Source organism: Athene noctua, chromosome 2, assembly GCF_965140245.1.
Source record: "Athene noctua chromosome 2, bAthNoc1.hap1.1, whole genome shotgun sequence".
Taxonomy (NCBI): domain Eukaryota; kingdom Metazoa; phylum Chordata; class Aves; order Strigiformes; family Strigidae; genus Athene; species Athene noctua.
Window position 1 is genome coordinate 48,545,820 of NC_134038.1, and position 27,297 is coordinate 48,573,116.

Here is a 27,297-nt window from a genome sequence, read left to right on the forward strand (position 1 = left end):
TAGACTTTGTATTTTCCTGAACACATTGTGTTTGGTGTTCACATATTTCTTATTTAACCATGAGAGAGACTGCCTTTGTGTGTCAGAAGATATTATCATCATAATCTTTGTTGCAGAACATTATTGTTCCCTAATAGTTTGGGCATTAGTGCTGGCAGGGCTCCACTAGTTGATTAATTTGGATATTCTGCAAAAGGAAGCAGTATAACTAGCAGAAATGACTCCTGCATGAAAATAGACTTTAAAACTCCTCAAGTAGTTTCTTCCATCATATTTAATTCTTTTCTGAGATACAGGTCTTCTCATTTCCTTCTTACATTGATAGGAACCTTTCGAGGTTTGTTTCTTTTGCTACAAGGTTGCAAAACACTAACTGATCAGTAGGTTTTGGCTGTCCTAGATAGGAATAGCAACCAGAATGCAGCAGATGAGCTACACCTAAATACTGGAATGTGAAATGCAACATAAAGGGTTTTATCTCATGTACGTTCAGATAATTAGAAATATCAGTCAATTCTGTTACCAATGTGTCTCTTTCTGGGAACATCTTTATGTGAACATAAAATTTTAATGTATTAAAAAGCATAAAGTGTCTTGCTTTTAAAGCTTAGGTAGGTAATTTGGTAATTTCAAAGGGCTGAGAGGTAGTTTCAGAATTTAGAGTATATTTCAAAATGAAATGACTGTTACAGTATCATGTCTAACATCAATTGAATTGTTTCTTGCAAATCTTTTTCACGTTTTCTTCTTCCAACTCCTCCTGCAGATATAAACTTCTGAGGTATTCCAGAGAACGTCAGTATATTGATGGGTTGAACAATTTAGTATATACTCCTAAAATACTTGTCAGTAGATTGTATAAAAATATAACTGTTAATCTCATACCAGAACTTGCTCCTGTTAAAGACTATTGATGGAAGTGGAATGACAAGCTACCCTACCAGAATAAACTAACACTGGAAGATACTAATAGACACTGTAAAACAAAACAAAACCAAACCAACAGCAGCTTAGAATTAGAGATTTTTGACCATTTGATGATGCGTATTTGGGATGAGAAGTAACATGATTGTCTGTACCATGCATTTCGTTCTGGAAGAAAAGCCAGCAGCTACCACTCAGATGTTTACAGCATGAGACTACTGTTCAATCCTTCATTATTCATATTCACTATCTTAATCACTCAACTAATTAAACTGCAGAAAACAGACTTGTAGCTTCTCTGGAAGTAGGGACAGAGGCCTCTTCTTCCAGGAATTTTTTATACTAAACCACCTCCTCCCCTCGTATTTAAATGAATGGTTTTGTTTCTTTTTAAAATGTGTTTTGTAAATATGTGATGTAAATTAATGTGTGTACATTGCTTTTAAATGGCTCAATATTTTATGCTTCAGTGTGTATTTGAGTGTGTTCTTGTTTGAATTCTATAGGAATGTTTTTATTAGCATGAAAGAACAAGTGTAAAATGTAAGTATGCTTAAAAAAAGGTTATACCTTATGTGAAATGAAGGAAACATTAATTGTTGGCCAGCTATGACTGTAAACTGTTATACTAGTTTTGAGCTCTAGGCCTCCTGCATATCTATATAGAAAAATCGGTTTCATATATGAACTTGCTAGGAAGAAAGCTTTTAACTTTATTTATTGCCAACAAAATTGTATGATACCCTGCCTGCCATCTAAATCCTATTTATATGCATATTGCATGTGTATTACAGAGAATCTTGCAGTTGTTGCGTATTATATTCTACAGGAACTCTTAACTATTTCCACGTGTGCCACTAGTGTCAATGTCAGGGATTTTAATGCCTAAAACAATGTGTCTGGGTGCATACAGTATTTTGGTATTGTTCTTTTTTAAAAAAAATCTTAGTAAACAGCACTTTTATTCCTCCAAAATCAGAAGAGCCAAAAATGTGTCTTCATTGGAAGAATATTAAAGTTAGATTTTTAAGAAAATAATAAAACTTAGTTCTAATAGTTCTAATGCTTGCAGCGTGGGATTTTCAGAACCACGGTGTTGGTCAAACTATTCTGCTGCTGCTACTGCTGATGGCATAAGTGGATCTGAAAGCAGGCCAATCCCAAGTGCTTTTTAAAATTCCACACATAATATATTAATCAATATAGTAATTTAAGGGCCTATTCTGGTAGAGTGCTGAGTGCTTCTATGATGCATTAAGTATCCTCAAGTCGATGACTTTCAATGAGATTGAGGTTGTGTGGTCCCACTAAGGATTGGTCCTGTCTGTTTCTCTATTTTTGTGGTGTTATATGTATGAGTAACTAGCCACTTTCCTTGGCTTACAATGAAAAACATATGTTCTTATTTTCTGTTTGCTTGTTATGCTACCTAAAAGTATCCCACTGCTAAGCATTATTATCTTTTCCTAATATTTTTTTACATCCCTTGTTAATAATAAGGAAAAGGACTGAATCATTTATTTTCTATGTTAATGCAAAGTTATTGACCAAGATCTACTAAACTGTTTTGTTTGTCACAGTTACTCAACTCTTTAGGAACCAAAGACTGACGTCTGCTCCCATGAAGAATGGAAAGCAGTATATAATGAGGATTGTTTATCCATAGAGTGTTCTGTAAGAGTGTTGACAAAGAATACTAACTTTAACTCATTACTGTGTGTTGGTTTCCTGAATTGCTGCCACAGATGGTGTGGTGCTTTGTATATTTGAGTTTGTTTGCCATAAACACCTTTATTTCTTTGACATCCCAGCAGCAAATTTTGCCCTTAGCTGTTCTTCAGTGAAGTTATGAGTTTAGTTGTAGGCATCCCAAATATTTAGTAGAAATACAATGATTTCATTTAAGTAGTTCAGAACAATTGTAAGGCATATTTTGAACCATTTTGGAATTACCTTAAAATCTACCAGTTAATCTAATATGCTTTAGGAATGATGTAATGCAATGAAAATAACAAAAAGTGAGCATAAAGTGAACCAAACATCCTTCAAAAGCATGCTTAAGTGGTTTGATCACCTCCTAATATATTTTTCTATAACTAAGTGTATAGAATATTCTGAAGCATATGGATAAAGGGGAGATAATTAATACATTGTATGAGCAATTATATCTTCAAAATAAAATTAGTCTTATTTCATAACAGGCTAATACAATTCTTTAAGAACTGTTGAATAAATTTTTAAATCCCTGATAGAATTTTTAAGTGATTTCTGGTTTTCAGTGCAAGTTCACCTACAATTTAATACCTATGATTATGAAACAACCTTTGGTACTGTAGGTCTGTACTGTTTTCTGAAGCATGCTTTTATGCTCAGGCATTCTGTAAAACTAATGTGCAATTAAAAAAAATTCTAACTTGTGTATATATATACATATATACATACTATATTACATATATGCTGTGGCTGAACTAATATAACTTTACAGCTCTAAGTTGATTAATCATGTACGCTCTTAGAAAAATGTGATTTAAACCAGTATGTGAATGGATTATGACATACAGCTGAGTTCTTAAAAAGTTTACATTTTGGTGCCCCGAAGATATGGTTGTTAAATTTTGAATTATTAACCAACACTCTAAATACCTTTTATCACTTTGTTGGTAAGTTTTACAAGTTGCCATATTAAATTACATCAAAACAGTGTTTGTATACTACCTGCTTGAACTCAGTACTATTCTGTAGTGAATTTTAACATAGACAGTGCCTTCAAACAAAATAAATGTGATGCAGAAATAAGAGTTGTGCACATTCCTTTTGATATTTTCCTAATTCTTGTAAAATGTAGAAAGAAGCCACTCACATTGGCTTTTGCATTGCTGAGCAGACAACTTAGGGATGTCGTCTCTTCAAGGAGTGAACATGGACGGAGAAGAAAGAGGGAGTATTTTACAAGATTCTGAAGATCTTGCAAATTAACAAGTAAAAACACTACAGTAGAGTCTGGTTGATATGCTAAGATACTCTTAAGCCCATTTGCTGTATTTCAGATTTAAGTAGGAGAATATAAAGTATAAAATCCATTTTCCATAGTATATATTGAAAAGCAAGTGCAAAATGTCCTTTTCCCTTGGATCTTGCCAGTCTATTTTTTTATCATTATGTTTATTAATGACTATGTTGTAGTGGATTACTAATGAGCCAGTTATTTAAAAATATTAAAAGGATCCATTGCGTATCAGCAAGAGGAAGTGTACTTAAAATTATTTTATTTGTAGAGGTATGTAAGATAGGCTTAATGAAAAATGCACTGAAACAAATGCTGGGAATTTCCTGTGTACTATCATAGCAAATGGTTTCTGTTGTTCATGAAAATGTTTGTACTTTTTTATCATTGTCTTTTATGAAATACAATGTTCTAAAGATTGTGTTGGTTTGTTTATTCTGAGGTTCTGTGGAGTATGTATCTTCTTTGTGTTTTGTTTGTAGACAAAATGCTTATTTTGCTAGTGCTCAGTTCCTTGAAGTAACAGCTAAAGGAAAGGACACCTGGCCAGCAAATACTTCAGATTAGGCTGTGATGCAATCAACCCTTGGGCTAACAAATCGGTTTACCTTCTGTTTTTAGTAGTCTAAATGACTCAACATTTTTACATACTTTTCCAAGATAGGGTTTCTATTCTGTTAAATCTCCTAATGGCTCTATACTTATTTCTTTTTAGGACTAATCTTCCTTATATAGGGATTACAAGACCAGGAGATAGAAGGATTCATCCATATTTCTCCAGGCATTAAATAGGGAGCTATTTTTTCTCAGAAATCAGTCATCAGTTATCCTTCTTATTTTTCTTTGTATCTTACAGGTATAAAAGTCTCTGATGGTTAGAGGTATAGAAGTAGTTTTTGGGAGTACTTTAACTGGGTACAAAGGTTTTTGCAGAATTTCACGAAAACACATGAATAAACTTCTTTAAGTATATTTTGATGAATATACTTTTCTGCAACACTTGATATGGACTCTCCTTGAAAGTGTCACCAGTTGTAATATATTGGAAAGCAGGAATTTTAAGTATGTGTAGCATCCTTAACTGCTATTCTACCTTGCTGTCACTTTCAAGCTGCTTTTGCTTCTATATCTTAAAAATCAGAATTGGGAGGTAAGTTTATCTGATGATTATGTGGGCCCTTGGGTAGTAGTCCTGTGTGACTTCATATATTGTGGGGTTCAGTAATAAAGTACAGATGATGGTAGGTGGTGGATTGCCTTTCCCGTGTGCTTACTCTTCATGAGACACCTTTCAGATGTGTGTCATTTTCTTCCTTTGCAAGACAGAATGTAGTTTAACTTCTTGGACAAATTTGGTTTATTCTCAGAATTCCAGTAATGGCATTTCAACGCATTTTTTTCCTAAGCTTAATGTGTTTTTTCAAACCCTAAACTTTTATTCAGAAGAGCAATATTTACAGAATACAGAAATACAGAATACTTTTATTCAGAAGAGTATTTGAAAACAAAGTCAATACACATTCTTAAAGTTAACAAAGTGAATGAACAACCTTACTGTTAGTGATTTACTATGAAATCTAAAGCTGTTGATACAGGCAGAAACTAAGTGCTTATCATTTCTGGAAATTTTAATTTACACATCTAAATTTCATGGTTAATGTCAGCTTCTATTCCACTGGCTCACTAACTACTGCTGTAGTTGAGTAAGAAAAGGGACTGAGGAAAACAGCAATGGAGTAGTGTCGATAACCAGCATCATTAGCTGTGAACACCACCTGGAAAAAGAAAAACCAAATACAAGATAAATAAGTGATCTCTAGATAAAAGCCTAGATCGATCCATTGTGATCATTTTACCTAACCTGTTTAACAGAATTAAACCTAGTACTACAGAAACTATCATCATGCCAAAATATGAAGCAGTAAATTTCTTTAATCCTACTTAATAGAGAAGGGCTGCTTTGGTTCTTTGGCTACAGTGTGGTAATGACCTTATCTATGAATCATTTACAACAGCCCTTTATACATCTTCCCCATCAGCTCATGTGCTGTCCTTTGATTTCTCCCTCTACATAGTAGGTTATTTTGTGTTGTGGGATGATGGGTGTCCACTTTTTTAAAAAGACAGAGTTTAATAATATGATGTGCATAGCTTGTGCTCCTTTCAACATTAATAAAAAAGATACATATGAAACAACCGGTGAACCAAGCAAAACATGATCCCTGCTGAGGCTTATTTTTAAGAAAGGAGGCTCCTGCACTCTGGATTAAATTCATTTCTAGTCTGGAATCCAGATTTAAACAGTGTTTTGATGTATGATCAATTTACTTGCATGCTGTAAATCTCATCTTGCGTCTTTTATTTCCGTTATCACAGAATTCAAAACTATCCAGCATTAACCTTCCTTATTGTCTAGAATAAGGATGTAATCTCTCATCCATTTCTGAGAGGCAGAAACAAAATATAACCTAGGTGTCTGCCACCTTTTCTCCAAGGAGATGACGAATGGCTGTTTTGAGCAGCAGTTGCAAACTATGCAGCTGGTGGTGCTCACTGATCTGTCGCAGTCCAGGAAACAACTAATACAGGACTGCTGCTGCTACTGGAAGGTCATACGGAAGGTCTGATGCTGTGGAGGGGAAGGGGACAAGCCTTAAGGAATCCCAAACCCTGCAGCTGGCATCACTTTGTACCTGATTTGGACCACCTTCACCTAACGAGTTTATCCCACGCAAACTAAAAAGGACTATTACATTTTTTTCTGTTGTAAATTGAGGATCCAAGCATCTAGAACACAGTTCATACTTCCATTATATTTAAAAATATAAATTACTATCTTTGCAGCTGTACAAATACTGGATCCAAAGGGTAGAAAAGTCCTTTTCCTAGCAGACTTACCAGAATACACCTGTTTAGTGTACACCACTTGTTCTTCAGGTGTCTAGGGATAATCAGAGGCTTAAGTAGAGGTAGAAGGATGGAAAGCTTTGTAAGAAACGCATCTGAGAGCTTATTGAGAGTTACAGGGAAACTAGTAACTAGGTTCTCTCCTGAGTATGTTGTTAGAAAGCTTTGAGACTGTGGATTTAAAGTGTTAATGCAAAAAGATTATAAAGTGAAAAGGAAGTTCAATATGTACAATTAGTAATTGAAGCCTAGACATGTAAATTAATATCTTTATTCTTTGCAACTGAAGTACAGGAGAAAATGAATACTCACATCGGCATGGTGGTGGAAGGGATTCAAGCCCAGTCTCTTCCAGTAAGAGGCTGTGTCAAGCTCAATCTTGTATTTCCCTGTTGCAAATTGTTCTTTAGTTGTGATCTCATGGAGCTCTCCATTGTCATTGGTTTGTCTGTGTGATGGCAGAAGAACACACTTTTATGTTTTGGTTAAAAGCCCCAGAAAAATGTAGTTCTTTACCTATTGAACCTGAGTGAAGTCATCTAGTTTAAGTAATATGATGAATACTTTTACTGATCTGGAATGGCTTACGTCCATCTGTATTATGGATGCTTCAGAGCTTGTCTTGGCATTTGCTACTTCCACAATCACCACAGCAGGTGGCACTTTGCCATGTCACTGCTCTGTATGATTTGGGGGTGAGCCAAAAGCTGGCATTATTGTTCATAGACTCTTGGCAGAGTCTTGGAGTTAATTAAATGAACCCACTCAGAGGGAAAACCTCCACTGCTGTAAGCAATGTGGAAGCTCTGTGATACACTTACTGTGCAAGTAAGTAGGGTCAACTCTCGATTTTTTCCATAGTTTTCTTTCTTATTTAAATGTATTAAGTTGTTTTATCAGTATGAATATTTTTTGAAGTTGACTATTTGAAATTTGAGATCTGCTATTTGAAATTACTGTAGGTCAGCCAACGGTGTAGCCTTGTGGAATTCCCTGTTGTCTGTATTGATCAGTTGGTTTTTCATCCTCAACAAACAGATGGTTTTGTTTGATTTGAAGATGCTATCAGTGCTATCCAAGGCCATAGTACTGGCTTGAAACTATACACCTTTGAACACCAACCAATTTAGGGCTTGAGAACCAGTATTGAATGCTGTCTCTCAAACATGTCTCTTGGTTGAAACTTATTTCTGTGAAGTTATATAATACTAGGTCATTGACTGCGTAGTTTATCCGCCGATAGCAGTTCTGCTAGTGCCTGATTTTAGTAGTCGCAAACCACTGTTTTGTGTTCTAGCTGACAAAACATTTTCTGAACATATTTTATTCAAATTACATGCAGAGAAAAATAAAGAATTGGATTATTTTTATGTCATTGTCCTGTGCATTACTTAAGATTTGTGCTTTAATGTAACTATGAAGCTGTAGAACGCCATTTGTGTCTTACAAGATGCTCTGTAGCCAATTTCCAGATTTTTAAAAATCCGTTCAAATGTGTCTCTTTTTTCTTTGTTGTAGATTGATCACGGTTAGATAACAGCTCATTTCTCTAATAAGCTTTGTCAGCTAAATCCAAACATATCTTTAACTGAGAATGGTTATTTCAGTATCTCTTGGAAACATCCAATTATTTACAAATTTACAAGGCTGGAGAGGTTGATTTAGTATTATCACGACTTCATCTCCTCATCTTAAGGTTACTTTGTTCTTTGTTTCAAATGTTATGTTTTCAAGGCTTCATTCAACATCCAGCTGTTCAGCAGACTATATAAAGCCTCTAACCTCAGATTTGAAGATAAGTAAACTGAACATCCCCTTAATGGAAAATCTCATGCATTTCCAGTGACAGAGTATGTGTGAAGCTATCTTCTCACTTGAGGGTCAGGAGACAATTTAAGTAGGACAACGTGATAGATTGTTCTTCCCCACCTTGTACAAGCATGTGTGGCCTTCACTATAGCTATTATTTCTCAAGGACACAAATGAGAGTGCTGTTCCTTGTGCCAGCCCACTGTTCTGACACCAGAGAGCCATTTACATAGATTCTCATGGACTTTCTAGAAAAGCGTATGAGTCTGGGATCCCACTATTGGCATTCCTGCACTATGTCACCTTTAGACCTTATGAACTCTATCACACCTTTTTACATAGATTAGACTGTTAACAGACCTGGAAAGGTCTCAGGTGAGACCTTGCAACTATCTTAAGGATGTAAGTGTAGAAGTGGGATGTTGCTTGTGGAGTAAATAATGTGCATTCTGTGTACACCCTAAGAATTTTTTTCAATTTCAGGTTACACTTTAAGTAAAAATTGCTTATGAGTTTTTAAAGTGTTAATATATATGAAAATTGAGGGCAATTTCAAAAAAAGCAATCTACATTTGAAATTCTACAACTATATTTCTTTGATAGACATGGCAATGTTTAAATATCTGGGAGATTCTTTTTCTTATTTCAGGTGCAATTGCTTCTCTGTGGGGGAGGAGGTGAGAAAGTTTTATCCACAAATTTTCTCTGGCTGATTCCTTTATCTTGAACCAAAGAAGGTTATCAACTATAATGTGGTACATGTTCAAAACAGTTCTGTGGTTTTTCTTTAAAGCTGTGATACTGTATGAAAGGAAAATCCATTTAGAAAGAAGGAAAATATCCAATAAAGGTAGGATTCTCAACCAGAGCCTTAGTTTCAAACAAACTAAAAGAGTCTGCCTGTTTCTTCTGGTAACAATGCAGCAGTTCATTGCTGGGTACTAAAAAGCAATATAATCCTTTCTAATGAAATTGAGGAGAAGTGATGATTGAATTAAAGGGTAGTTTAAAATACTTTTTTGTGCTCAGAGTAATTATAAAGCATTATAAAACCATTTTGGTAGCTGAAACTGTAGTACAGTTAAAAGATAATCTGCAGCAAATTCATTCAGTAATATGTTATTTTTCCTCTGAGTAAAAAAGATACATTAAGAGAATACGAAATGGACTTTTAAACTATTTGGCTTCTTCCCATTGCCTTTCCCTTCTTCACTCATTATTTTGGTATGACTTACTTTAAATTTAACAGTTCCCAAGTTCCATCTGCAGCTTCTTTATATAATTTAGCTGGAACATTTGGAGCTGGACTTCCTCGGACTGAATCCAGAATTTTTATAAAAAGAGGATGCTTGGAGTCAGCAGAGTCCTTCAGATAGGAAGAGAGAATTTTTATGTAATATTTTAAGAAAGATAAGCGATGGTGTATAATAAAGGCTAAGGAATATTATTCTTCAGCTCTACAGAATCTACTATATTTTCGTCAACATGATCACTGTGTACTGCAGAAATGTAGCCTGAATCTTTCTGGGGGCTGGATATGGCAGAACCGGGGAAGGTGTTGGGAGGAGTGTAGCCATGTGTACTGGGGAGACACTGTGGCTGTGTGCAAGGACATGCTTCTGTTTTCTCTTTGGCACAGCTTAGCTACACATCATCTCCAGCATGAAGATGTAACTAAATTGTGATCTCAACAGGAAATATTCATCAAAGGTAGTAGGTATGTTTTAAAATCTGGCAACTCTTCCTCTGTATTTTGGAGCAGCAATTTGAGCACAACTTTCTGGATTTGAGAGCCTCTGATGTCTGGTTGCCATGGAGTTATCTTAAATCTGCTGTAATCTTGATAGGCACCACATACAGACTCTCTCCTAATGCCACGTTGGATCAGATTTGTCAGCCTCTGGCAGCTATGCCAGGATAGGAGAGGAAAACCTTCTTTCAAAGATGGGGTGGCTGTGGTTTTACTCCCAACACGTTCATCACAGGCAGGGGTTATGCCCTGATGTTGTACCTGTTCAAAGGTAGAGTTGAATCAGGACTTTCACCTTCCATTGCCTATCTCTGTATATGAAAAGTGAGAAAATAGAGCTTTGTGAAAGGTGCTAATCGGGGGTGATCTCAAAATAGCAATCATTGATCTCCATTTAATCATTGCAAAATGAATCATGATGTAGATATTAAAAACTAAGAGCCCTCTCTTACATCCCTCTTACAATCTGTGATGTAATGAATATACACTGCCCTATATCAGAGCAATGCATCAGCAGGTATCTGTGCTGCCTGTATGCCCTGACTCCTGAGGCTTCCCTTTCTGGAAGACAGAGGCTCCTTGCTACTCTTTCTTTTGAGGCACTGGCAACGAGGGCTCTAGTGCCACCACCTGTTTTTCTGGCTTTTATGCCCTGGGAGCTCACAAAGGTTGGTCAGGTATTCATTTTCCCACAGATCAGAACTCGAGAGGAAGGAGGGGGGGGATGGGGAGGTAGAAAGAGAGGGAAAAGTCTGTTCTAGGAGAATTTCAGACTGAAGCATCTGTATCTCTAGCTTGCTTTGGAAGTGGGATCCTGGCTTTGGCTTGTTTCTTTGCTTGCATCAATGAGCATTGAGATCCCTTCTTGCTTGCATGGGATAGAGCTGTATTGGGTAGACAAGTAAGGGAGAGAACTAGAGAAGGAATTTCTCCAGCATGGATTTCACAACAGGAAGTGAAAGCCCTCATGACAGGAGCTTGTTCATTGTGTTATAAAGGCTAATAATTACTTTTCAGTAGGCCCAAGGCTTCTGTGGAGTGAATATGATTTTTTTTTCCTTTCTTGTTTTAAATTGTTTTTCATGTAGTTGCTGAGTCTAATGACAAGTGCTGCTTCTCTAACCATAATGCCCTCTCACTAATCACTAGAGAACAAGAAAGAAGAACCAGAAAAAGAGCAGTAGAAGATAAATCCAGTCAATACATACCATAAAATCAAATAATTACAATAAAATGGAATACTCTTATTTTTTTACTTACACTAATTCAAGTATTTTTTTAAAAAAATAAACAAGAAAAGCTGGGACTACATTAGTATGAAGGACCTGAATCCTGAGACACTTACCAGTGGTGCAGCTTCAGAGAAAAATGCCAGGCCCGCTAAGAAAATAAGAAATACAGACTGAAAAGCCATTTTGCCTACCACCAGGAAGTCTCAGTGTCAGCAAGTAGAAACTGGTGGGATCTGTGATTTTTATATCAAGGCCTCTAAACAGAAGCTCCTTATCAGAAAACCCATTTGACTTTCAACATACCGATTCATACTATTTACTTAGTAAACAACGAGAAAATAAGTAACCCATACAAATATGAACCTTGTCTGCAAGAATAAGTCTCTTCTGTCACTACCTGTGGAAATGTTGTGAATATTGCCTAGCTCAACTGCAGTGATGTATTTTCTTAGAAACAATGTCTCTTCGGCTTTATTTTTCTCTTTTTTTGTTGAGGAATAGTGATGTATAGATCTCGTATGGTTGAAAGAAATACAAATTTCTTGTCAGCTCCGCAATTTCAGTTTCAATGATAATTTGTCTGTGGTTACGTCTTGGCTTAGTTGACTTACCCATATTTATCCATTAAGTGATTTATTTCTGTGGTGCCCATCTCCTCACCTCTGATAAAAGCTAAGTGGATAATGTGTGGGCTATCTAGTTATCTTACACATCCCCCTGGAGGAAAAATATGTTACTGTTGGTTTCCAGCATGATAACCAGATGCCTAGATACCCATTTCTGAAGCACACTTAAACAATGCTTTAAGTCCTATCACCTTACTTGTCCCTTAGATTCAGTACAAGTTCAGGGCTTTCCATGTACAACTGCAAGTCAGCTTCCACCAGAAGCATCTGCTTCATTTTAGGGAAATATTATTTCTTGAAATTAAACTTTCTGTTCTTTGGTTAGACACATGTATGTACACGCTTTTACTATGTTTATCCTGTCATCATATGGAAGTCTATGTGCAAAGTAGGTGTTTGTTTGTTTGTTTGTTTGTTTTTAATGACTACACCTGTATAAACATATTTATGTCCTATTTTGAGGGTTGGCCATAGCCCACTGCAAGTCAAACTTACTGGTTTTCAAGCTTCAGGAATAGAAGGATCCCATGAAATCTGTATGCTTTAAGATGAGTGCCACTTCGAAACTATTTGCACTGGTTACAAGAGTTGTGTAATTATGGTAGTATCCAGAAACCAGGAAAAAAAGTAATCAAATAGTGAAACGTTAAAGACAAGCTTTTGTAACTTGTGAATTCGCTTTGTACGCAGTCATCCCAGCAGTCTCTGGGTGTAGAGATAAACTCCAAGGTCAGTGGCAGATGAATGCTGATGGTTTCTGAATGGCATGATTTGAGTAACTATCTCTGTAGTTTTTGTAATCCTGTTAAAAAACAATTCCTCTGCTTCAGGATATTTTAAATACAATAAACCATCAGTCTACAGAAATCACTGCTGAATCCCTCAAAGTCTTTGATCAGTTTATCAACAATGTTATATGAATCAGTCACTCTACAACTTACCTTTTCCTTTTTCTAAAAACATGAAGAGAATATTAAGATGCTGTTTCTATTTTAGGACTTTTAAAAGAATTATGGTTAGCGATTTGACTTATTAGAGATTTAATTGGCATGCACCTGAATACAGTAGTCAGCTGGGTTAAAGATCAAAGTGCTATTCACATTGCTTCAGAACTTCCTAGATTGATTGAGCAGCAAGCTTTCCTCTTGAAATGACAAAGTGTTGAGGTTTACCTGAAGTTTTAAGTAAAAGTACACAGATTTTAACTCTTACAGCTCTATGGATATATATATTTCAACAGTTTTTCTGCATTGTTTCTTCTGTTGCTAGGTATTCAAAATTTCTCCTATTTACCCTGTGACCTTGTTGATAATGGGACCATCTCTTCTGTGTATGAACTATGAGTAGCATGGATGACTTTCTTATTTTGAGTATACGTGTTTGGTCAAAGTTTTTAAGGTAGCACAACTCTATAACTTTCTCATTTTGAGCCAATGCATTTGGTGAGATTTTTTAAGATAGCAGAGGAAGATAAGGGAACCAAATCAAGTGCCATGCAGTGCATGTTTTCCAGATGTCCTTTGCACTTGAATGCAAATCATGACACCTTAGAACACAATAAAACTTCACCAATAGAATGAAAATTGTTTTAAAGAAGTAACATTTTATTGACTTGTCTGAAGTTTGCCAGGTTACAAAATGGAAAAAAACCCCTAATGTAGCAAAAAGTTTTGCATTAGCAATAGGAAAAACCTTCCTCCCAAAAGCCTACAATAGTTCTAGTGGAGGAGGGTGTTTGTGTAACGACAGTACATGTTTATTCCTGGGGATCACTGACAACAGCAGTGGTTGAATAAGAGAAAGGACTGAGGAGAGCGGCAATGGTATAGTGGCGGTGACCGGAATCATTAGCAGTGAACACCACCTGGAAAAGAGAAAACTTTGATGATCAACAACATACATTCAAAACTACCTTATAAAGAATACCAACTGCTACCAATGCTACCAATTCATCCATTTCCTCTGCAGAATACTTTGCTAGTTCTGTCCAGTCAATGATTTTACCCTTCTGAAGGGTAATGCTCCCAGTTACTTTGTGATGTTCAGTGGAGACTGAGAAATTTGTGAGATTTGGACCAAGGTCCACAAAAAGCCTTGGCTGTGGTGAAGCTAGATGGAGATTCCTACGCCTGAGTCAGGCAAACTAGTTTGTGATGTGGAATGGGAAGTTGATGGGGAGGTATCTCAAACAACCAGTAAGACAGACAGCAGGTGAAATCACATCTAGTGAACTTAAATACAACCTCTGTGTGAGGTGTCCAAGCATGGTAGGCAGTTGGAGCCCAAAGCTGCTTTCTGTACTTCAGTGCCTCACTTCTGTTTTTAACACAGCTGTTGATGGGTCAGTTCTTGCATTAAGAACAGGGTGGCTAGACTTGCCAGAACAAGGAGACCCCCTTGTCCTAAGATAATTCAAATTTGCTGCTCTCCAAATCAGTCCCTGGAACTTGGGACACTCAGTTCCCAGGAAAGTGTCACCTGGGTTAAGCTCCCACTTTCTTTTGGCTCTCTTTAGCCAAACCATCTTCTGAACCATGATGTACTTTCTACAAGAGGACTAGAGAGTTCTCTCCTGCATCCTGGTCCTGCCAGAGTCTAAGCTGCTGGGGCGTGAGGACTAGGCTTCAGTTACCTTGTACACAGACAAGCATTGAACTCAGCCCACTTCCAAGGCTAATTTGTTGACCTGTAGCCTATTACGTCAAAGAAAATTTTCTTCAACAGCCTAGCTGGAACAGTATCAACCAGGCACTTTTAAACACCTTTTGAAGTGAAGCCCTTCCATAGGCCCAGGAACTTTCAGACATCCAAATGGTTAGGGAGTATTTATGAGGATTGTTTATTTGACCTAAATGACCCAAACTGCACCTCAGACTAAGGATCTGGGCCTTAGTAATTTGTTTTAGTCTTCCACAAAGTTTCATAAACTTGTGGTTTAAAATGTTCTCAACACAATCTGTAGCCATTCCAGACTACTTAATTTAGGGAAACTTAAATTTAATGGCGGATTAAGTCTGAAGAATTTAAACAAATTTTTTTTTTGAGTGCTAAGTAGATGTAATAGAGCATATAATAAATCAGTGTAGGGCTGAAAGCAAAGAGAGGCATAAGACATGATTGTATTCCTGGTCTGATTATGAAATTTGAGTATCAGTGAAACAGCTGACTTTTCCGTTCCCACTATGGTTTTTTCTTTATATTTTTATGCCTTTTTTTCTATTGCATATTTCAGTACTGATCATAGTTCTTTAAAAAAAGGTAAAACAGAAAGAATTAATGTTTTCTGTAATTACAGGTCATACTAGAATTCATACATTTTCAGGTGACTGATACAGGGGAAATACCTCTGATTAAAGAATAGTTTATTTCCTATAAAATTAGGATTTCCAAATCCCTATATTCCTTCAGCAACAATAAAAGCAGTCTTTTATTTTATTTTATTGTTTTATAAACACTGTACTTTTGAGTAATGTAGCTCTTTTTTGAACGAAGCTCCCTACCAGTCTGACTGGATGAATGGGCACAGCTCTACTGTGGAAGAGCTGTGTCAGTATTTGCAGGGAAGTTGGTTGCTTCCTTTGGCTTACCTGGCTATATACTGCCTTTATTTGCCCAGTGTTATGTGGCAGCGAACCATTTCACTGAATGATGCTGCTCCTTCATTATTAAAGACTATTTATTTTTTCCAGCCGATGCCACTACACAGTATATAGGTTATCAGTTATATCTGCAAGTACTTACATCAGCGTATTCATGAAATGGAGAAAGGCCAAGTCCCTTCCAGTAAGAACTGGTGTCAAACTCAACCCTGTATATTCCTTCTACAAACTGTTCTTCCGTTGTGAGTTCATGGATCTCCCCATACTCTGTGGTTTTCCTGTAATGGTAAAATATCTACATAAATATTTTCTACTGTCGTTTAGATGCTAAACAGTCAATGTGGAATATTAAATAACATAAGTGCTGCACAGCCAAATTCTATGTTGAATTGTTTCTAATCATCTGAAATAATTCCCCCCTCCTATATAGTGTATGTTTCCAAATTGCAGAGCCTGTCCTTGCTACCAACTCATACATATACATCACAAATCAAAGCTGGCTGGCTGGTTTTGGTCATTTCTGTTGCTATGGCAGGGATTATAGTTAAAAGCCCTTCTTTTAATATCATGTTTAACTTTTACTGAGTGCCCTCTGGAACCAAATATTAGTGGCTTAGGAAAGAAATTGTCATGATGAAAAGCAAGATGCAAATCTCAATTTATAATTAGAGAGATTTTATTGGAAAATTATTCTCTATTTATTAACACTGTCTATAGGTTTTACCCCTATACACTGATGCAGTTTTATGTGACCCTGGGTGGTAGTGTCTTGGAAAAGCAATTTAGCATCACAAGATTTTACTAATTTGAATTACAATGCCTTAGTCAAAGAGGAGGGTCCTCTTCCACTGGGTGCCGTATAAATGAGCAATAGAAATTCCGTTCAGAGAGATTATGTACTCAGCTTGTTACAAAAAATTGTGGGTGAATGAAGTCCAGAAGAAAGAAGGAAATATAGCTGGCATTACACCCTATTTGTTTGAAAAGTACAAGCTTTGTATGACACTGTTTAAATATTTACATACTTAGCTCCTAAACCGCATTTATCTCTTTTCCCTCCTTTTGTTTCTAATTTTTTCTTCCATTTTTTTTTCTGCTGAAAATATTTATTTGATATTTATAGCTCTTCATAACCACATGATGTAGTTGAAGGAAAAATGAAGAAAGCCTTGACTTGAAGAACTAGTAGAACTTTCCCGTCTTATGGCAAAGAGTGGCTATCCAGTCAGAAAACAGAAAGGCTTGAGGAGGAAGAGAGGGAGGGGAGAAAGCAGTGACATGCTACTTTTCAGAAACAGAATAATCTGTGCTATTGCAACTTTTCTTTCCCAGCCACTGCTTCCTCCATTTTATTTGTCATCTCTGGTTAATGGTGGTGAATGAAAGAAGTCTGTATGACACAGCTTTTGCTTAAATTAAGAAGTAACAGGATTGAAAATCCCATGTCAATTTTCAGGTTTTTTTATATTTCAAGTTTAGCACTTTGAAGACTGACAAACATCTCAATGCTCCAATATAAGTGAAATGAACTGTATCCAGTATTTGGTAGACCAAACCTGCAGAGAATCCAAGTCCTATTTGAAACATGGTTCATGGGCAATTTGTGTACACATCTGTTTTATTTTGGTTTAATTAGTACTTCCTGGCATAAACTATATTGCCTTAGTAAAAGGCAATAGGTAAATGGATGAAGAATGAATTGACAAGTGTCCTTGAAACTGTGAGACAGAATTGCTGAGATCCTGCAGGAGTGTTCAGAGTGCAAGTTAGCAATTCACATACATCTGCTTGTAAGTTGGACTGTCTAGACATAAATCAATTACAAGGAAAAATCGTGTCTGCCTCAAAATCTTTGTTCAGGTAAACAAATAAGTTTTAGTTTGAAAAAGTGTGGATACAGCTTGAATAGTGCTTTCCCTAATGGGTGCTGACCCAGAGTTGCAGATGTTAACCATCAAGAACGCTTGGGAAACTGGAAACAAGAGTTCACTTGAAGACTCTTTCCCACTACCAGGAGTTAATGGCACTTTCTTAATTTTAGTTATTAAGTGGTAGCCAAGTGGTCTCACAAGTAAACCCTTCAGCTTTACTGTGGCATTGACAGCCAAGAGGACAGTGTGTGATTCAGAGCCTGGATGGGATTAGGACAAGGCAGAGGATGCCTTGCATTCAGCCCTGGTAGTGAAATGCTATAAGGGCTTCCTCCTGAACAGCACTTCGATTTCTGGCTGAGTGGGGGAATAAATCTAGTATGGTTGCTTATTCTTCATGGGATGTGGACTGCCAGCATCTGCTGTAAGATGGACAGTTAAGTTAAAAAAGCTGTGCTTTTCCAGCAAAAAATTTGCAAACCAAGTTAAGTTACTATGGCTCCAGCCTAGACTGCAATCCTGATCCTCTTTTACACTGTCTGGACCTTAGTTGTGTATTGTGACCAGATTAAATCAACCATGTCTGTGCAATGACATTTATGAACTCTTGGGATACATACTGCACTGAGATAAACTCTGCTCTCAGATGCAGAGGAAATATTTCAGGAATATGAATTATCAATTTGGAGTTTAAAAAAAAAAAAAAAAGGAAAGTGGGGGGGAACCACTTCAGATATGCTGCAGTTTTGGGTTGTTTGTTTGTTTTATGATTTGCATCCTAGGTCACATGAGTACTATGATTGGTGAATGCAACTCTTAAGTTACATGAGAAGACCTAAACTTCCAAAATCATGTGAAGCATGAGAAGGTCAAAGCTAGTCATGGGAGGAGTTCATATAGAAATCAAATCACATGCTTCCCAGGTCTCTGTGCCCTAACGTCTTCCTCAGAGTCTGTCTTGGCTCGAGTTATCTCTTCTTGCTTATTTTTGGCTAGACTAATTTTGAAATAAGCCTCTTAATAAAGTAAGCTGTTGCTATGCTAACTTCTTCCCTGTCTTTTAAATACTATTACTCCAAATTCACCAGTTGCTAGGTGCATTTGCTTAATTCCCTAAAATGTGTTAGCAAAAAGGTAAAAAAATAACTTTTACAGACATTTGTACAAAATGTAAATTTTCCATATGCATCTGCTAGGTACTGTAACTTAAAATATTGTTAACCTGACAGGATTACTTACAGATTGCATTCAGATTTTCATCTGGTTTAACACACAGAAAGTCTGGTTTTCCCAAAAGAAAAAAATTGCAATTGTGTGAAAACCCAGTTCAAACAAGTGCCATTAGCTAAAGTCAGTGGTATTGCTGAGAGCAGCCTTGGTTCAGATGCAAGTCAAGGGAAAAGCCAAAATCTGTACCTGCAATAAAAATTGTGGTTTCATGTTCCTCCACTGCCTTCCCCCAGCAAAATGCTTCTCACTTGCCTGGGGTTAATCTTCTAAATTTCTATTTAAGAAGAAGTGATTTGATTTTCTCAGGAGTGTACTGATCTAAAGGGTCAACAGAGGTTGGCTAAGAACAGCTGTGGGATTTGTCTCCTTGGGTTTGTTGAGAGCAACATTGCAAACTGAACAAGAAAACTGTTGTCATGCCCAAAAAGTGAGGGCATTTAACACTGATGTTGCATTTATCTTATTCTGCTGTAGAATGTGTTTTGTATTACATGTTCAACAGCACCTGATAAAACAGTTGAAATAATATCGGTTTCCTAATAATGGCAGAAATACTAAGGACAAGACATTATCCTTTCCTCTGCTTTCCTTGAAAAAAACATATATTTTTTTTTCCCATGGGGTTTCTCTGTTCTTTGAAGTATATAAATCTATTCTGAGAGTCATTTGTTCCGAGATTAACACAGCATTTAGAAGTGGAGGGGTTTGTTTCTGCTTCAATCTCATAACCTTTCTTGTTCCTTTTCAGTGGGAGAAGTATTTTTGTTTTGAATTTTATTAAAAAAACCACCTTTTAGATGTAGAGAAAGGTATCTCTTTCCTTGTGGTCGTCTCCTCTGGTTTTTTTCTGCAGCTTTTATGCAAATCATGCCTCCTGTCCATGCTTGTGCTTGTCATTCTGTGCTTGAATATCCTGCTGTTACTGGAGATTTCTCTTGTCTTATTTAAAAATTTGTTTCAGTGAGTTATTTCAATGAAACTTAAATGCCTGAATACATCACCTATTTGAATTTTAGTAAACTGTATTCCTCTCTTACCCATACTTTTCCTGCAGACTGAAGATAATAATATTATTCCCTGCCTCTCATTGATGTTCTGAGGATGCTTTGTAAGTATTAAAGCTGTCTTTCTAGCAAAAGGCATGCAGATCTATAGAAATGACCACAAACAAATGCTGAGATTGTGCTTCTTGTTACAGTAGGAGTCTTTAAAACTTTCTGGTCAAAGAATTTCTTCCAGCTAGCATATTTGTTACACAGGAGAAGACAACTAATGTGCTTATAATTTGCCCATGTACAGGCAAAGTTTACAGAGATGATTTTGTATGTCACTGCTGCAAATAAAGCTCTATATCCATTGCACATGAAGATAGTAGGTTGGTCTGGATTGCCTACAAAATTCTGCTAAATAAGCTTTTTATTTTTTTATTTTTCTGGAAAGGAAAGATAGTACTGAAGCTAAGGAGAAAATTAATTATTAAATCTATTCCCTTACAAAAATAAGATGACCATCGTGACATGTTTTTGCAATTAGCACATATTTCAGTCATGGATAACTTCCACTTGAATCTGATGGATTTCAGACCAGAATTCACATGCTGTTAACAGTGATAGTGTGACACATTCTAGAGAACATTGCTCTTTTTTCCGTTCCCTTTATTTCTCAATTGCTTGCCCGAGGCACCTTGAAAAATGGTTCCTTAAGACCACATAACTTACCCAGCAGCAAAGTCCTGCCAGCTTCCATCTGCAGCCTTTTTAAAGACTTTCACAGCTACGTTAGCTGCAGGACTTCCTCTGACTGCATCCAGCACTTTCACCATGAGGGGGCATTTGGAATCAACAGAGCCATGGGAGACCTTGGGGAAAGCAGGAGAGGTTGTATAGGAGCTGTTCACCAGCCCTGCAAAACCTTCTTTCAGAGAAAAGATAGGTTCTTATCGCAGAATTAACACTGACTTAAAAGCAAGTTCTTTTGACAAATGGTATTCAAAGCTAGTTTTCAAGCATATATTTCTTAAAGCAGAGTATCTTAGAGCTTTATACTGATAACTTTATTAGACACACACACACAAACAGGTTGCTTGATAAATATTTAGAGTTGCATGTGGCCCTGGGAAAATATTTTAAAGTATATATTTTTAATGAGGTCACAAATAAGAAAATAGTAAATTATAAGTGCAGGCAGAGCATGTTAGTCTAGGAAACCAACAAAGAAGTACCTATGACATCCCTAGGGTGGAATGAATATTTTTTTCTTAAGCTTCATTATACTATAAGGAATCCTTAGTCATAATTCAGAAATACTTTTTTAGTGCTTTAGTGAAGCACTTGTTTGGTGAAGAAGGTAAAGCTACCTTTATATTGAAGATACAGGATGTGAGTCATGAACTGACAATCGCAAATAGAAATAAAAGGTCGTATCTTCTAGATCCTGACCCTTTCATGATGTACTAAAATAGCTGGGTAAATGGAAAAAAAAAAAAAAAAAAAAGTTTTAAGAATTCTGAAGAAGCTACTTTAGAAATGGTAGTAAAATAACACTCTACCAAAGCCAAATGGTAACAGAATTTCATGAAGGGAGAAGATGCTAGTCATCTAGAAAATCTAGATTATCATTCTTGTAATGATTGAGTTGGAATAAAAAGAGACTCACCAGTGGTGCAGCTTCAGAGAAAAATACCAGTCCAGCTAAGAAAACGAAGAGCACAGAGTGAAAGGCCATTCTGTTTGCTGTTAGTGAGCCTTGGTGCCAGCAGCTAGGAGCTGAGGGGATTTGGGATTTTATAGCCAATCCTACAACAAAACACACTGCTTATTGGGTGCCCATATGACTCCAAATCTGCTGATTCTGATTATTTGCTTAGTAAACAGTCCAATCCTAGAGTCAGTCCATGAATAGCACTGCCATTGCAGTCAATGGAAGGACTACAGGATCACTAGAGCAAAGAGAATAAGTAACGGGCACAAACATGACCCTTGCCTGGGGAGATTAGACTCGTAGAAAACCCTTCACAAAATAATGCAAATGACCTTTGTTAGCCCAGAAATCCAACCAGTTCTAGGAGATCTTTACCTTGCCCTCAGGTTGTACACAAGAATGCTCCAATGCTTTCTCTGTGCCGACTCCATGATTCTTCTCAATATATTCAGTGCTTTCTGAAGACCAGTTCCCTCTTAGATGCAGACTCAGTATATGGGTGATGGAGTTTGTTCATTGTCTGGCTCAAGCAGTGCTGATGGTCCATGCTGGGAGAGATTCCCAAGAACTTTCCCTGCTTGTTGAAAAGGAGCAATGTTTCTTTTTGAAACCTTATTTAGATAGGATCTGACAACACTTGTCTCTCACCAGAAGTTTCTAATGATTTATCTTGCCTAATCTTCAGGTAGATATTGAGGTTTCCTCTTGGTCACTGGGAAGTCATCTGTTGAGATCTGTCCCCTGGAGAGATAAAGGTCTCAGAAAAGTGAAATGAGTCCTCTCCTGCTCCATGTACCCCAGTAGGAGCCAAGGAAAGTATCACAGACTGGTAGACTATGTTAACACCCAGCTAACATTCTAGTTGCCAAACCCTTATTATGCTGGAAATGGTGGTGTTATGCTCTGAAATGCATCATTTAAGTAAGAGGTTTTTCAGGGGTGAACTCAACCCCAAGATAAATTGGGAGAAGATGTCAACTGGGGGAGTAGGCATGGTGTAGCTGTGTTTCTCTGGCTGCATCACATAAAAATTGTCCATAATGTAGCCTGTGCTAGTTGAGGGACAAATAAACAGCCCTGTTTGGCATTTCTTTCTCCCCATGTCCTAAACAACCTTGAGTCTACAATTCTGCTTTCAGGAGCTGGCATACTTAGTTTTTACTGATTTCACAGTATTCTAACAAAAAGCAATTTTGCCTCTTAACTTGAATAGGATTATGATGAAGGTCTTAGAGAGAAGTCATGGATGGTATTCTCCATTCTCAGAGGCTTTCATGCCTTCAGGCTGCTTTATGCAGTTGTTCTTTTTAGGCAAAGTTGGTTTTTGAAAAAATCTATATTACAGTAATCTCCTGAACTGGGATCAAAGAGCCCTTTGTACTTACAGCAAAGCAGGCTGATACGTAGGTAGCATTCTACGCTCGCTTTGTGTGCACGTAAAAGTCGATGCAAGGTGCCCAGCAGTAACAAGTCATGCTACAATCTAGTGCTTGTCGGTAACATTCAGATCTTGGAAAGGTGAATAATGGTCTTAAATATGTGCATTGTCACTTTACTTCATTATTTTACTCTCATTGTTTGTAAATATTTCTCTGAAGCAGTAAAGCTTTGTATGTCAGGAAGAGAAATTATCTGTATTCTCATGCAAGTAGGCTGTTCTGTCATTAGCTATCAGATGTTCTGCAAGGAATTAATGCCAAGGAGCTAATGGTATTGGCACCTGCCTGCATGTGAAATTGCTCTGCTATGGGAGAATGACTTAAAAAATAATTATTCTTCCTAGGTTTTCATGCAAGGTGGCAGCTTCTGAAAAATCAGGTCTACAGGGACAGTACAATTCAGATGTCCATATTATCTATTTTGCTGTCTTATTTTATAACACTGACCTTCTGGCAGCTGTTTTTTAAAGTGAATAAGGAGCATGGAAAATTCTATCCCCAAGCATGATTTTTTTTTTTCTTGTCCTTCATTTGCTACTTTTTTCAACTCTTGCCATCCTATACATAACCTAGATAGGGATCCTTTGACTATTAGGAGGGGGCACAATTCTGAAGGGCAATTGCATGTTTGTGAATCACCATTCACACATTTTGCAGATAACTAGATTATTTCTGTAAATTCTCAGATAGCAGTGGACTTGCTGAGAATGTAAAAAAGGAAGTCTTTATTATTTCTCTGATGTGGAAGGCTGTGGAGCACCTAGAATTTACAGAATTTTATTAAAATCCCATGTGAACCTGATTTAAAATTACTATAGCCTAGCAAAATCAATGCTAGGTACATCTTCCTCCTTTCATTGTCAGCCTCAACCTATTAACACAAGATGCTAACGCTTTCTGTAAAATGGCTGGGAGGGCTCAGGAATTTGGAGTAGCTGGCTGAGAAGAATGACTCTCCATTGGTAGAGAATCAAAACATGATTATGGAAGGGAAAAGAAGAAAGGGACTGGGTAACTGCTGAGCATCCATCAGGTGCTGATTGACTGTTGTCTGTCTATAGTTGTTAAACATTTTCTATGCAATGAGAGTCTGAAACTTATAAAATTAATAACTTATCCCAGATTAAAAATCGACAAGGGCCTGAGCATTGAGGAGTAAGTGGGACTGGGAAACTCTAGGCCTTCTGAAGGTGTAGGGAAGCTGCCATAGAGATCAGGAAACAGCAGCTCCCAGAGACTGCTGGCAGCATATGTGCCCCAAGGAAAGTGGTGCAACACAGAGCCTTAGCACAGAGCAATAGCATAGAAGGTCTACTGTAAGAAAAGAGTAAATAGAGCCACTGAAAGCACCTCAGAAAGAAATATTTAGGAATCCTGGTGCGGAAGAAACAGTAGGGTTACATAGTTAATACAGAGGTGGCGTAAGGCTATTTGGGGACTAGGAGACACATAAAACCCAGAAGAAGGGGTGATCACCCAGCATACAGGGTGACTAGGGAGCCAGAGAAGAGAATGGCAAAGAGTGCCTGGTGTGCACGGTAACCTCAGTGTTATGGAAGCCAAGAAGTATGAGACCCCCAGTTATGGAAAAATGTAGATAATCCTCAAATATGTAAATGCTTTAAGGCTTATCTGAATTCCAAATCAGTTGAAGTTCATCTCTGAAGAATTAGAATTAATGCCTGTTTTTAATGAAAGCATATTCCCTGCTTGGAAGCATTACAACATTCAGGTCAAGAACAAACATGTCCCGCTAATACTCTTGTTTATGTCAAGGATTTTTCCAACTGTGCTACAGTATTTTTCTCTCTCTTCCATATAGTCTCACACACTCATGATTGTTTTACTTAGATAAGCTCTTTATTGTCTGCTCCATTCCCTTCTATTTGATTTTATTTAGCCAACTGCTTCTATACGACAAAATGCTCAGACAGGCTGGAATATCTGACTTTGACCATAAAAACCTTTAAGCTTCTCCTGTGACACTGGAGTGAAAGGGGCTGATAGATGGTAAGCCAGTCAGTAATCTGGATAGATTTCTCTAGCACATTCCAAAGAATTAACAAATTCCTGAGCTCTGAAAAAAATCCTTTCTATAATATAGATACCTGAATGTGACACCTTCTTTCACTTTTCTGGAGTAACATTCCATAGGCACTTACAGGAAAAGACCTGAGATTTACCTCTTGGAGAAGTTTGCCTGAATTTTCTGAACTAGAGTCAAGAACTCTTTTGAGTTTTACTTCAGGTGTCTACCACTGAGTTGCTGTGGCAGAGCTCTGACTTGTCAGTGAGTGCTCAATGCTATAACTGCTGAAGCCAGTGAGAGATTTCCTGTTGATTTCACTATTTGCTAATTATGTAACATTTCCCCCCTCTGAAAAGTCAGGGATAATGCTTTTGTAATTAAAAAATGTTCTCAGGGAGGTTCATGTTTGAGCTTGAGTTTCAATTTGTAAAGAATTGAATTAAAAAATAGTGGCATTTCAGGTGTGTGTGGTGTGGGCATGTTTGTCAGCCTGCTGCCCATTTTGATTTTCTATGAGGAGTATGTTTGCATTTAGTTTTAATGACCATTCTCAGACTTTGTTCATAGGACTAACACTAGCTGTTTGCATGGGAAGTAAGGAAACGTTACTGATCTCAATAAAATAAGAAAACCATCCTTATCTTGTATGCTATATCAAATCCAGTTAATTTGAAAATAAGAGTGTAAACTGTTAATAATTTAGGAGACAGACGGATTAGGTTGGGCTACAGGTATAAAATCACGGGTTTTAATCATTTCAAGGTTATGTGCAAGGAGCATCTTGGGACATAGCCCAAAGTCCAAAGAAAAGAGTCTTCTAAATAGGTGATTGTTTCTTTGGGGCATTTGTAATATATGAATTCACCTGGCACCTGCTCATCTCAGCAGGCTTTTGCTCTGAAATATTTAAACTCCAAAGTCATTGGGCACTGATCACTACGAGGTACTACTTCATTAGCTACCTCTATAGTCCCTGTGATCCCTCATAAGTATTCATGTCTACATACTAATCCATCAGTGTAGACAAGTGATTGCAAAAAAAACACCAAATCAATTTATACAGAAAGCTAACAATAACCCTTGTGCCAGCCCTGATGCCTTAACCTTTCCTATCATTGAAAGATGCTTGGAACTTGCCATGAGATCCATGTTTTTAAAGGTCAATTTATTTGTTAGCAAGATGACTATATCTGACTATATCATTTAGACTATAAATATATTTTTGTCCCCTTCTTATGGTAAGAGGTACACAGTAACTCTACAACATGATGCAAATATTTCTGATAGCAAAAAACATTAACAAAGGCCACTATTTTCATAGGGTCTGGGTGAGGATCTTTTAGGATTGTATTATATTTTTCAAGGGAATCTCCATAAATTCTCAATTTATTCTCAGTGGACTCCAGATGTCAAATAAATAATTAGATCAGACATGACAACAAAAATCTTCCCCTAGCTATAATAACTGTTAAAAAGATTCTGTAGAGTTAAATTATAATCTTTTTTTTGGTTTTATATATATTTGCTAAAGTTATTGCAGCTATGTACTTTGTTCAGCATCTTGCTGTTCAAGATTGTAAAATGCTGAGTCTAAGGCACTTCATTCTGGTACCAGAATACAAATAGGTGTGTGGAAATGCCTGTTTTTCCAGCATGCAGAGCCAGCTAGGTAGTTTCTGCAAAAGCTTCTTCAAATTTGCACAGGGCCAAATTAGCCATTGGTTAATGGATAATCATCCTATAATGTCATTTAAATTACTCAATTCTTTCTTTAGTGGGGGTCAATATACACAGATCACCACAGGGACTCATCTGGATGCAGCTTGCATATGAACTGTTACTGGAGTGCCCACGAGTGCCTTAACACTCTGTTGTGTCCTGGGCTGCCCAGCCCCTATATCCCTCCTGCTGAGCTGCCCCACCTTGGAATAAGACCCCCATCTGCCTGGAATAAAATCCACTGGGCATGCTGTTGAGCAGAAAGCTACCAAGTTACAGTGACAGTCACACATCTCTGCCTTTCTTTTTATTAGTTGAACCGGTGCCTGCTTCCTGCCAAAAGCTCTGAGGAAATGCTGTACTAATCATTTTATCTCATAAACAGTGTTCATGTATCTACCACAGGCTTCACTGAACTTTTGCATCAGCTTCCAAGTACATTTAGCAGCAGTGTCACC

The 27,297-nt window shown here is 37.1% G+C and overlaps 3 protein-coding genes across 4 annotated transcripts in view; 1 reads left to right on the forward strand and 2 right to left on the reverse strand.

Annotated features, from left to right (window-relative positions):
• Nucleotides 1-4,383, forward strand: part of B4GALT6 (beta-1,4-galactosyltransferase 6) — a 33,325-nt gene extending 28,942 nt beyond the window's left edge. Inside the window, exon 9 of the mRNA XM_074899030.1 lies at nucleotides 767-4,383. Coding sequence (XP_074755131.1) covers nucleotides 767-914 — 148 coding nt within the window. The 3' untranslated portion in view covers nucleotides 915-4,383. The remainder of the gene's footprint in view (nucleotides 1-766) is intronic.
• Nucleotides 4,384-5,429: 1,046 nt separating this feature from the next.
• Nucleotides 5,430-11,808, reverse strand: LOC141956880 (transthyretin-like). 2 transcript variants are annotated; one of them, XM_074897738.1, is made up of 5 exons: nucleotides 11,734-11,808; nucleotides 10,258-10,260; nucleotides 9,880-10,010; nucleotides 7,148-7,283; nucleotides 5,430-5,703 (listed from the first exon to the last, which is right to left on the reverse strand). In XM_074897738.1, the coding sequence occupies exons 1-5, from the start codon at nucleotides 11,806-11,808 to the stop codon at nucleotides 5,596-5,598; spliced, it is 453 nt and encodes a 150-aa protein (XP_074753839.1). In that variant the 3' UTR covers nucleotides 5,430-5,595. The 2 variants fall into 2 exon arrangements, with proteins under 2 accessions (XP_074753839.1, XP_074753838.1); XM_074897737.1 differs by lacking the exon at nucleotides 10,258-10,260 and having other exon boundaries at nucleotides 11,740-11,808.
• Nucleotides 11,809-13,843: 2,035 nt separating this feature from the next.
• LOC141956881 (transthyretin-like) lies at nucleotides 13,844-23,127 on the reverse strand. The gene is given in 6 exon segments (XM_074897739.1): nucleotides 13,844-14,116; nucleotides 15,994-16,129; nucleotides 20,671-20,810; nucleotides 21,608-21,642; nucleotides 23,038-23,086; nucleotides 23,089-23,127. Coding segments are annotated over 6 exon segments (507 nt in total). The 3' UTR covers nucleotides 13,844-14,008.
• Between the last annotated feature and the right edge of the window lie 4,170 nt (nucleotides 23,128-27,297).

Bases quoted from the DNA above. Each gene is read 5' to 3' on its own strand.
- LOC141956880 (XM_074897738.1), bottom strand. From the start codon at position 11,808: ATGGCTTTTCAGTCTGTATTTCTTATTTTCTTAGCGGGCCTGGCATTT. The intron at 7,284-9,879 runs GTAAGTCATACC...GCCATCACACAG, and splicing joins TGGGAACTGTTAAATTTAAA to ACAAACCAATGACAATGGAG. The intron at 5,704-7,147 runs GTGAGTATTCAT...TTCTTTTTCCAG, and splicing joins CCTTCCACCACCATGCCGAT to GTGGTGTTCACAGCTAATGA.